The 13015-nt window shown below is 36.6% G+C and overlaps 1 protein-coding gene across 1 annotated transcript in view; it reads right to left on the bottom strand.

The window, feature by feature from the left end:
- The window catches only part of Sema3a (semaphorin 3A), a 200370-nt gene that overhangs the window by 139673 nt on the left and 47682 nt on the right, over positions 1-13015 (bottom strand). The window contains exon 2 of the mRNA XM_038315387.1: positions 4323-4480. Coding sequence (XP_038171315.1) covers positions 4323-4480 — 158 coding nt within the window. The remainder of the gene's footprint in view (positions 1-4322; positions 4481-13015) is intronic.

Genomic DNA, 13015 nt, shown 5'->3' with positions numbered 1-13015 from the left:
ATGCTACATATACAGAGTGAGTCCGGCCAGACAAAGCTACAGGCGCATAGTAAGCCAAGAAAGCCAGGACTACGTGGCAAGACAGTGTCCTGCTAAAACAAAATAACAAAAGTCACTCAAAACCTAACCTAGTTAAGTGTTCTCATGTGTGTTTTAATTCTTCTTTTTGCTAATCTGGTCACAATAAGTGTGACTGGCGGTTCTTATGCAGTAGACTATATCTTCTCTATACCAATACTCTCATTGAAACTTTTGTATAAAAATTTACAAATTCCAAGAACAATTTCGCTGACTCTTCCTTATCTGTACTGGGCAGAAGAATTTATTCCTCTTCCCTCAGTTTTCTCTTCAAGTAATATTTGCTCGTGCCAGGGGGGAATGTCATGCATTAAATAAAAATCCAGGGTCAGTGGCAGTGTATTATTTATGCGTGCGGGAAAGCTTTCAGCCTCGGGATGATTGATCGCCACTCATCTGAAGCCTCAAGATAATTCACTGCGAATGGTCACAAGCTCCGGCAAAGTTTGAGATTTTCACCCCGGGAACTGGAACACCAAATGTGGCAGAGTTGTAAACCAGGGTGTAGGAGTCACTGAAATAACACAGTGCCTTGAGAAATACATTCCAAGTTCATGGCACAAAAAATGATGTCTAAGAGGAGAGTGCCATCACTTTTTATCAACGAATTCTTAATTTACGTATTCTCTTTCAGGTGATTTTCTGCCCCTATGTGTCTTTGTGTCTAACTTATAATCGACATCAAACGTGTCCCACATAATGCAGTCACATAGTGCAAACATTTATAAATAGTACGTTTATCATCTTTATCAGCCAGAGCGTCATTCTGAATCTTGACATTCTACAGGTGCAGTGCAGTCCTACGACCCAGCTGCTTTCAGGTTGGTGGCTGAGGTCAGAAAGATTTTCTTTTAAATTTGAAGTTCACACTGGATGAGAAAAACATATAATGTTCCTCTAGCCTACAGTAAACTAAGATTTATAGACTATCACAATGAACTTCTAGCTAAGTTGTGCATAAACTACAGATTTTATTTATATTTATGTATATATATATATACTATAGGTATAGTATAAGGTGTTTTTAAACTATATACATATATGCTAAGGTATTTTAAAGCTTATTTTGTGTTTTTTCTTTCTGTTCTATACTAATAAAATACATTTTATATTCATATTACATTTCATTTTTTCTTTTCTTCAAATGTAGCTTGCTTCCCATGTCTTAGTTTCCTACTCTATTACTTAAGGTATCTCATGACCTACTCTATGTGTGTGTGCTTATATGAAGGTGTATATGGACACCAGAAGTCAAGATTGCGAATGTTTCTTAATTGTTCTCCATCTTATTTCTAGGGTGGGTCTATGAACCATGAACTCATAGATCTGCCTAGACTAACTAAGCAGCAAGTCACTGAAATCCTCTTGTCTCAGTCTCTTAAGAACTAGAGATACAGGAGTGCTCTTTGACCCTGATTCTTGACGTGGGCACAGGCAATGAAACACTGGTCATCATGGTTGTCTATCAAGCACTTTTTTGGATGAGATATTTACCATCCATATATTTGTTCTTTATAACGATTCTATACTTTTTTTCAAAGGTTCTGAGAATGAAATGCAGAGACCTGTCTATTCTAGGCAAGAACTCTATGTCATTAATAATTCTACCCTTCTTATTCCTGTTCATATTAGTCATTGAGACTAAATGGATTATACTTAGAATTTTCAGAAAAGCATTCCTTCTCTGATTCCTCAAAACCCAACCATGTATTCCCACCCCCAAAGAGTGGTTGGCTCAGTGGTCACCTTTAAGTTAACACATTTATTTTTATTGTTGTGAAATCATGAACTATTTAGGACATACGATAGCATGTCCTAAATACATAAATACCATAGCATGTCCTAAAGAGCTCACCACATTCTTATTTATATTTGGTATGTTTTAGTGATCATTTAAACATGGCAAAAAATAGTCAGTTAAAATTGAGTTCACTCTTTTAAATAAGGTGATATAATTAACAATAAAAATTATTGTTTTATTAATGAGATGTCTTAAACTTTAAAGCAGACATTCCGTTTTAGAATATGTATTTGAAATTCAAGGGCAAAATCTGTAACAATAATAATAATACTCAGGACCTTTAATTTTTCATTTATTCATTGAATCAATTATTGCTAGTAACAGTCTAACTAATAGAAGATACTGTTGTGTCTGCGCTGAAAAGTTTACGGCCTGTGATAACTTGTACCCATGCTATATAAATATATGTCTCTTGGATTTGCCTCACTTATAAAATTGTAGGGATTTGATTTGATGAATTGGTTCTTTTAAATTTTAGACAATTTGTTTCATTAGTAAAATTTATGACATATATCTAAAGGAAAATGTTATATACATAATTTACATAATCTGAGAAATCACATACTTTCTATCTATCATTTATCATCTGTCTATCTTTATCTATCTACCTAACTAATCTATCATCTATCTAGCTAGTCTAATATCCATCATCTAGTACCTATCTGTTTTAATATCTGAAAATAAGGTTTACAAAATAACAAAAGCTATCTTGATAATTTAAAAAGCTGAAATTTCAGATGTTCTAGGTCTCTAATTCTCTTAATAAAGAATGATGCCTTTGGATAGAATATCTGCACCAAAATTCTCCTCATTTTGTGACCATTTTAGAAATCTTTGCAAAAACATTTTATCATTCCAGTGCTCTTACCTGAGGATGTTTAAAAGACACTCTGTTTCAAAAATCAGAAATAGAAGTACCCTGGTTATGTTTTAGCATCAGAGTTTTAGGGTAAAATATATCATATTTGAACTGTAATTTCGTATGAATACAAAATTTATAAAATAAATTTATGCTTATTGTATATATGTTTATAAACGTTTGTGGTTAGATAATAAAAATGGGAGAATGATGGATTTAATGTCCTATTAAGGCCAGCCGGTAGATGCACATGCCTCTAATTCCAGCACTTGGGAGGCAGAAGAGGTGGATCCCTGTGAATTCAAGACCAGCCGGGTCTACAGAGAGAGTTCTCAGGCTCTACAGCTACAAAAAGTTATATCAAGATACACAAGTACTGGCAGGGCAGTGGTGGCGCACGCCTTTAATCCCAGCACTCGGGAGGCAGAGGCAGGTGGATCTCTGTGAGTTCGAGGCCAGCCTGGTCTACAAGAGCTAGTTCCAGGACAGGCTCTAGAAACTACAGGGAAACCCTGTCTCGAAAAAACAAACCAAAAAAAAAAAAAAAAAAGATACACAAGTATTGTTGGGAGGCCTGCTCTTTTCTGGAGGGAAGGGAAGAGCGAATGCAGACAGAGCTTGAGGGAGGGTCTAGGAGGGGAGTAGGAAGTGGAAACTGTGGTAGGATGTGACATATAAAAGAAGAATAAAAAATATTAAAGTTACATTAGACTGAAGAAATGATCATTTAAATATAAGTACTTCTTTTGTATAAGAAATGCTCTCAAACCATAAGACACCCTTTTTTGTAGTTGATTCATTTTTAAGACGCCACCATCCAGGGTGCTTTTCGTGAAGAGTTCAGCACCCCACATCAATGCCTGGAGCCACAGGTACCAATAAATGTGCTTGCTGAAGCACACGCAGTAGGTCTCATGGAAGCTGCTATAGAAAGGCTTTATGTCTCCGGAAATTAAGGCTGGAAAGCTAAGGAAATGTGGTTGACTATGGTATAGCATATACACACAGCAGAACAATTCTTTTTTACCTCGTCAACTTGTGTTTGCTCTAAAATTCATAGAATTTATTAATGAAGTGAGCCAGAAATTTAAAAGAATGTAGTTAAAAATAGCATCCTCCTTGTGTCTAAATAACCAAGCTTGCAGAAATCTGATGCCAATGCCTTGAAATATGATTTTTAGATCAGGGGATGCAAATCTCATTTTAGAAGAACAATTGTCCATATTATGGCATTAAGAGCCATGCAATTTGTTATGACTCCTCCTCCCTTTTATATATGGTTACATGTTACATGATACAACAGAGGTGATAGTACTTTTATTCGGCTGGATAAATAAATAATGATGGAAGAATAAACTAAAGTTTGTTTTTAATAGTGGCCATTCAAAATACTATGATTTCTTCCTTGTTGATATTATGGCTTACTACACCTATTTGCATGTCGTTATCATTCATTTCATATATGTCTGGGAAAAATTCCTTTTAAAATTTAGTTCTGTAAGTTGTCCTGATGCTACTGGAGAATGTCATAAAAAATTCAGTGTTTAAAAATAATTGAAATATATACATATTAGAATGAATTACCTTTTGAAAATCTTTAATGTTCACCAAGTTGAATGAAAATATATGATCCTTTGCTCCAACATACAGCCTACTCCGCTCCTCATCCAAAAGGAAAGTGTGATAACTGGAGCTGTTGGCCAAACCATTGAAAGTGATCACATTGTTGGAGTCCATCATTTCTGAAAGGAAACAGAGCAAGACAATGGGTATTAATGTGTGTCCTTCAAAACAGACACTATTGGTGCATGATAATCTGATGTTCTACTTCAATGGCAGTCAGTCCTTACTAATTATGGTACTAAGAAATACAAAGGAGCCAATACACACACACACACACACACACACCCTCACATTAGTGTAAGAGTCATCAGTACATTGATCTCATTCCAAGATGGCACATGCCTAAACAATAAAAACAATAAAGGAATGAAATTACTTGTGATAGAAAACGGTCTAGTGAGATATATTCATATGTTGTCATGGCCCAGCAACAGAACCTGGAGGTCCTTCTTTAGCGATATGTTCCTGAGAGGAAGAACCAGGAGACAAGAAGAAGAAGAAGATGGAGAAGAAGAAGGAGGAGAAGGAGGAGGAGGTGGAGGAGGAAAGAAAGAAAGAAAGAAAGAAAGAAAGAAAGAAAGAAAGAAAGAAAGAAAGAAAGAAAGAAAGAAAGAAAGAAAGAAAGAAGAGAAGAGGGGAGGCGGAAGAGGAGGAGGAGGAGGAAGAGAAGAAGAAGAAGAAGAAGAAGAAGAAGAAGAAGAAGAAGAAGAAGAAGAAGAAGAAGAAGAAGAAGAAGAAGAAGAAGAAGAAGAAGAAGAAGAAGAAGAAGAAGAAGAAGAGAAGGGAAAGAAAAGGAAAGGAAAGGAAAGGAAAGGAAAGGAAAGGAAAGGAAAGGAAAGGAAAGGAAAGGAAAGAAAAGGAAAAAGTTAAGGCCAGGGGATCATGAGCAAGCTACGCTTTATTTCTATCAACTTTATTAAGGAGTACAGCATTGCATAGACACTTTCCAGGAAAAGCATACATAATAAGCATAAGTTATTATATAATGCTATTCAGTCATCATAAAGCTAATCAAGAAATGGTGACAAAGGTAGCACAGTATGTCTTAAGTGAGTCACAAGTTGAGTGCTGAAGGACTTGTGACTGACACCACAACCCTTCAAGGAAGGAGCGGTTGAGTTCTCAGGGATCTAGAAAATCATTCCCCTTGTGAGGTCTTGCCCACAGACCACCACTCCCCTTGCTAAACATGTTTCTGGTTTTAGGCAAGGAACTAAGTTTTTTTTTCTCCTTGTATCAAGGCCTCAGGGACAATCCTGGCTCAGCCTGGCCAGCTATACAGTAGAATGAGCAACATTCTATTTATGCATTTTGAACAAATGATGGTTCAAGTGGTTTTATTTGTTCTAAGCCATTAGCTAAAAGTACACTACAAGGTCAACAAGATAGAGGGACTGTAGAGCAAGTATCACTTAACCTCCTAGATGGTTTAGATTATTTTACTGGGATATTTTCATTTCTTATGACCATTTATTTTCCTATACTACATAAACTCTTTGTAATATTTAGTGGCTAAAACATAAAGATATTAAATCATTTGTTATAAGCATTTATTTTTATACAATGTCTTATTGCATTTTCTTTCTTTTGCAGCATCTCTATGGGATAAAAACACTGCAGTGCTCCAAACTGTGCCCCGAATTTGTGTTCCATGTTCTTCCAGTACATATTTAACACAGTAATGAGAAGTTTCTACGTGAATCCACTAAACATCATCTCTTCTTATGAGAGAACCAGCAAAGCAAATCTTGCCTCTTCCTTAACTCCCAACTCACAGGGAAAAAAAAGGTTTGTTAGGGATTTCCATGCTTTATCTATATCTCTACCTTTCAATGAAAAATATGAGTTCATCAGAGGAATATAGGTCAGTATTTAGGTATTACGTATAAAGTATATATTCTTATACTAAACATAACTCTTTATACATATATAAACATAACCATTTCCACTTATGGGACCCTATTACACCTTTCTTTGTCTTCTGGATTACATGATCACATGATCTACCATCATGCATTCTTTGGCCTTTTGATGCCATTTTCTGTGACTCCTACAACTACCTTAAAAATACCTTAAAAACATCTATTTTTACAATCTACCTCACTGTTCTTTATAATTTTAAAAACTGAAACACATCCTATTGCCAGGGAGTCCAAATGATAGGCAGCCAAGCAAATTTAATACATTAGCTTGTTTTTAATCCACTTAAGAAACTTTAAGGAAAGGAAAGATCAACTATGACATGGAACTTAATTACAAACTTATTGGAAATATATAAGAGAACTATAAGTATCAAGTATAAGAAGCTGAGGAAAACTCATTGCTATGTTTTAGGAGTTTCCCATTTATAAGAGAAGGACCATCACCACAGTACCTGTGAATTAAAAGGGTCTATTGTGACCAATCCCTTACACTTTGGGCTTCAGTATTGTGTAAGATGGGATGAACAATGCCTCTCAAGAGGTATTATGAAGATGATCGAACAGTAGTTTACATAGTAAGCACTCAATTAAACATTTTCTATAGGTACAAGTAAAAATTAAATAAAAGTATGGCTGTTCTTGGAGACATGAGGAATTAGAGTTCATATGGGATATACTGAAAATTCCACATTTTCATCTGTCTCTCTGAGTTCTGTATTAGACACTTCATCACTGCGACAGAGGCCCAATTAAACACGGTAAAGAAGAGTCTATTTGGACCAATAGTTTCGCAGTTTGCACGCAATTCGTGTTGTATTTGTAACATCGCTTTTAGGACCGTAGCAAGGAGGAGACATCATGGATGAAGGCCATAGCAGTGGAAAACTGCTCAGCTCACGGCAGCCCAGAAGCCAAGAGCCTTAGAAAGGGGGAGTGACCAGACATGTCCTCCAAAGGTATCCCTTAGTGATAGATTTCCTACAGCCAGGCCCTGCCTCTTATTTTCCATGCCATATATAATGCCATCATATTATGACCCCATCAATAAATTAAGGCGCTGGTGAGTTCTCAGCCCCCATAATCTAATCACTTCTCAATGCGTGGCTTCAGCTCTTGTTGGACTGAGTCTTGAGCACAAAAGATTTTGGGGATACAACATTCATCAAATTATGTCAGGTGCTAACATCAAAAACTGTTGTTTTATATAGGGAAGGAATAATTAATAGAGGCATGTCATTTTGCATACTAATTCTTAACATATATGTTTATAGAATATTAAATATGTGACCTTGGTATATTCTTAATTTTAAGAACAATGAAGTATTTTTGTTATCTTCTATATCATCAATTCTAAATAATAAGAATGACTCTTTATATATAATTTTAAACTTTTTATATGTAATCTTTTTTTTTTCTTTTTTCTTTTTTTGGTTTTTCGAGACAGGGTTTCTCTGTAGCATTTTTTTTTTTTTTTTTTTTTTTTTTTTTTAGAGCCTGTCCTGGAACTAGCTCTTGTAGACCAGGCTGGCCTCGTACTCACAGAGATCCGCCTGCCTCTGCCTCCCGAGTGCTGGGATTAAAGGCGTGCGCCACCACCGCCCGGCTTTTATATGTAATCTTAAACAATTGAAGGATCGTTCCAACAGAGAACTATGCTACTAGCTGAATATAAGTTTGGCAATAACTATGCATTTCTACATATAGACAGTTAAATGTTCTGGTAGCGTATATATGAAATCACCCTGGAAACAAACTACACATTTAAAAATGTGCTTGTGAGTACAGTTAATTATAAAAGAATATTCCTGGGTAGAAGTTCTTTTCCATTGTTCTCGAATGTACTTACTTTTGCCTCAGTCCACCACCCCATTGTTATTCTACTAAAGGCCTTTGGCAAGGGTATGCAAACGAGGAGACTGTCTTTTCATGGCCCTCAGGCAGCCATCAACATGAGCTTTCTCTACCATGTCCTGACTTCAAATCAAACCCCTTCCTCCCACCCAAATCTCCGTCTCAAGATTCTGTTTTCTTTGTTTACCTTTATGATTTTGATTCTCTTTGCTGGCAACAATACTCAAGTGCAATTGATGGCAAATGTTTTCAACGCCCAATTTGCCTCTGCAAAATCCAAGCTGTTCCTCCTTCATTTCTGTGACTCAAATCAGTGACACAGACTGCTGGTGCTGAAATCAGCCCTGTGTAGTGGGAGATGCTGTTGACCATTCCTCTACCTCTTTACATCTCCCCAGGACTCAGACTCCATCCATCAGCAGCAGATAACATTTTTAAGAACAACAAGGTTTCCCGTAATGTCTGTATGCCCACTATGCCTCCGAGTAGACTACAGCTTTTCTAGCACAGTTAATTATTAGGGCTATAACTCAAGATCATTGAGAAACACCATGTCCCTCTCTTCATGATGTGTCAGCCATATTGAGACGCAATAGAAGAATTATAATCACGTATTCCTTTTCTTATATTTGAAAAGTTAAGGTTAAGCAGGTACCATTTTTTTTATAGTTTCAGCAAACAATATATTCTCAGTTATTTGTTAAATACCACAATGGAGAACAGACTACTCTTAAGTCCATAGAACCTACACCAAGTGTGTAGTGCATTCAACATTGTGACTCGGGACAATGCAGACAACAGGAATAAACTTGTAGATGGTTTGGCAGGGAAAACAATTTATGTCATGTAAAGCAGCATGGACAAATTACATTTTCCTTTAAGCCTTTAAAAATAGACTTTGTAAATTCAAAACATGTAGATTCTACAGAGTTCTAGTCAAACTTAAACAGAGCAAAGTAAGGGACTACACTCGATCTGTTATAGAAATACACATCAGATTCCCATTGCAGAAGAAGACCAGGCTGTTCACTCCACCTACTTTGCTGTTCATAAGCATCCCAAATTGCTTTCCTCTTCCCTATCTATCACAGATTGTCTTATAGATTCATTTGGGAAAAAGAAAAAAAAGAAGAGAAAAAAATCATAAATCATGATCACTGTCAGCTATTAGTTAAGATACTGAAAAATAACTTTATAAACTACCTTTCAAGTTTTTAACATGTGTCCTACAAAATGAGTAATTTATTTTCAACTTTGACATGCTGATTCACCTCCCTATAATACAACTGTAGAGCGTCTGCGAAATTCCGGTTATGTTTAGTAGAAACACAGACTTACACACATGGTTATATCTCAATGACCAGGTCAAATTCTGAAAAAGGGGTGAACTTCATATTTGTCAATATTCAAGACCGACCGGAACTCAGCCGCTTCTAGTCAGACTCAGAAGCTCTGTTTGCTGCCTTCTCTCATCTAAACAAGATTTGTTTCACTTTTTTTCCCTTTGCAGTTCTAACCCTCTCTCCCTCCCTGTCCTCTTCTTTCCCTTCATCCCCCCAAACTTTATAGCAGGAAGAGTACCAGGACCCCACAAGTTGCTGGACTCAAATGAATTGCTTGTATTCATTGACGATTTTAGGCTCTTGGACTTTCCCATGACTTAAACTTTGTCCTTTTCTTACAACAAGCATGCCTTTTACAAATCATCAAAGGCTGAGTCCATAAGATGCCAAAACATTCTGACCTAATGATGACCACCTCGAGATATTTGTAAATATTGTAAAGTTCAGTCAGGTTTAATAAATTCACATCCTGTATTTTAGTAGTACATAGATGTTTTCCCTCTTTCCTCTTTCTTTTTTAGCTTTGCCTTCAACTGTCTGCTATGCCACTAGCAAACCAAAATAAAGTGCTAGTGTCTATTGATATCCATCCATTTTTTTTCTTACATTAGATTTTTACATCACTAAGTATTGGGTTTTAAATCTTTCCAGCAGGCAGATCCTTTCCAGAGACTCTTGAAGGCAAACACTGTTGTTACTTGAACTTTGCAGAGGAGAGTCTCCATTCATACCATTTTGGGCCACTGTATCCCCTCATTGCATAGATTGGTCCAATATACTGGTTGCCTACATCCTGTTATTTAGTTGGTGATGTTAAGCATATACTCACAATTTATAAATGTGTTTAAGTAGGCAATGTTTAAAAGAACTCTGTCTTCCAATTTTAATAGCAATAAGAATCAAAACATGCATTTTTACATATCATAATCTGAAGCAAAAACTAATTTAATGGCAGTTCAAGAGCATGTTAGCTGTTAAGGAATCCAGAGGAAGAGAAAAAAGCAATGCTGAAGGGAGAAAGAGAATCCTTAGAAAAGAGGCTGCACAACTAAACTGACCTTGCAAACAGAACCAGGATAGAAGAAGAATAACCCAACATTTAAGTACAAGACATGAATGAAGAGGTTATGATATAAGAAGAAAAAATAATAACATTGCCTAGTAGACCCAAGTTGCTGAATGATGTAAAGAAATGTTAATGTATAATTTATAAAACTGTAAGGTAGACTTCTAATCTTTTTCCTCAGTGAAAGACTTGCTTCAGCTAGCCTACTGGGAATATTCTAGGTCACACAGTAAGTAGGAAAGAGACTGAAGATATCTGTTTCCACTTGACACCCGAGGTCGGGCTCTGCCTACTATCCTTTACTCTGTCTTTGAGAAGAGTTTATTTGGGGGATACTAAAAGCTAATGATTAGGAAGTTTGGGTTCCTCTCTCTCATGACACCCACTTTAGACAACACCCTCTTAAATATTTATATTACTGTATTTGCCCTATGCTTGCTCTTTTTACACAAAAGTAACTCTGTAGGCAATTTTATCTATGACTGAGTTTTACCATGAACAATATTTGATGTGCCTCAAATGTATACCTTCTAAGGCAGATTACCCTTCAAGGCCAAACAAAGACTTACTAGAAACCTCTGTTTAGATGTTGCACAAACACTGAGAGTCTGCAAGACTTAAACAGAACTCACCCTCTTTTGTTCTTTCTATTGGTGACATCACCAACTTTCTGTATGCTCCAAGTTTGTTGCAAGCATCAGTCACCCACAGAGGTCCACGCAAGTCAGAGCCCCTTCATCATCCACAGATGCAATCTATCACTGTAGTTTTACACAGCCCAGTAATCTGTCCTGTGTTTGCTCTTGCTTACATACACATTGCCAGTGTCATTGTGGAACTCCCCATAACATTTTCCTTGAATAATTGTAGCTGTCTTGTAACTGAACTTCCTCTCTAGGTTTACACAACAAATGCACTGACCTCAGAGTGCTCTTTCTACAGAACACATACAGTTTATGCTGGTGGAAGGTGACTAAGAGAAGGCCTGTTTAATCTGCCTTCTTCCTTGCATCTCATGGGAAGGGAATGGGATGCACAGAGAGACAAGAACACAGTAGGAAAGCAAATATATATATATTTGTGTATATATATATATATATGTATATATATATATATACATATATATATGATTAAGCTGTAACAAAACAGTAGATTATTAAGAGATATCATGAAATATAAGAAAACTTGAAAGATTCTGCTTTAAGACCTTAAAATAATAATACATATCTCTCTGTATTCCAGATAGTATAGAATCAGTGAATAAAAGGTTAGCAAATCATAGATGTTTCATCCACAAATGGTTTTACTTTAGAAGTAATCTTACAAAATCTCTGTGGCTATAATATTATTGGTGAACGACCCATAGATGAAGTATGCTGAGTTAAGGCTACAGAGGCAGACATGCAATTATGACTAATCCATGTAGGACAGAAGTCATGCTAGTTATATACACATCACCTACATACAGGCACACACACACATGCACACACGCATACACAGTACATTAATTTTGCTGTGGGGTCATCCCTCTCTACACTGTGATGACATTTTGCTCTCATTGCTTGATAATAAAAGCTGTTTTGCCCTATAGAAGATAGAATATAGCTAGGCAGGAAAGTCAAACCGAATACACAGAGAAAGAAGGGTGGAATCAAGAGACCTGACCCAGCTGTCCAAAGACAAGATGTCAGAGAACCAGTAAGACATGGATATGTGACGATGTATGAATTAATAGAAGTGGGTTAATCTGAATGTAAGAGTTAGCTGAATTCTGGGTCAAACATTCTGTAATTAATAAATTAAGCATATGAGTGATTATTTAGAAGCCACTGCAAGAGAGGGCAGCAAAACAGTGAAGCCCAGACTATTTCACAATTATCCAGTGTGCTTCATGACAAAGATACCAGTTGCCAAAGGATGAGGGAACAAATATGGAGAACCGGGCCTTCTAAGGAAAAAAGGGGTTTTTGTTCTTTGGTTTTTTTTTTTTTTTTTTTTTCCCTTAAAGCAGTAAAGCTTGTGGAGTGTGCATCCAAGTCAAAATAACAGGCAGGATGGAAGGTCCTCCTCACCAGCTGCGCTGTTGCTGTAACTGTTGGATGGGGGAAAGTGCTTATTCAGATTTGACCAACAACACAGGAAAGAAGAAGGGGCAAAAAAAAAAAACAAAAACAAAACAAAACACAAAACGAAAAAACAAAAACAGGATCAGCTCTGCTTGCCAAATTCCCAAATCAAGGTAACATGCAACCAAATTTTCCTTAAATTCCTGAGCTTGCTAATGACAATTACCAGGCGTTATCCCTCTTCTCTCGGTCTGATCACAGGAGGGAAAGGAGACACGTCTATAAAACATAAAATTAGAGTTGAGTATGGAGACTTGGAGGATACTGTCTTCCAGCCAGATCTCACCCCACAGAAGGAATAACTGACTGTGGAGCTACGTAAAAGCAGAAGACACCCGAGACCATG

This window comes from Arvicola amphibius, chromosome 18, assembly GCF_903992535.2.
Source record: "Arvicola amphibius chromosome 18, mArvAmp1.2, whole genome shotgun sequence".
In the NCBI taxonomy this organism is placed as follows: domain Eukaryota; kingdom Metazoa; phylum Chordata; class Mammalia; order Rodentia; family Cricetidae; genus Arvicola; species Arvicola amphibius.
Note: the sequence above shows the minus strand (reverse complement) of the source record. Positions and strands in the feature narration are given on the sequence as shown.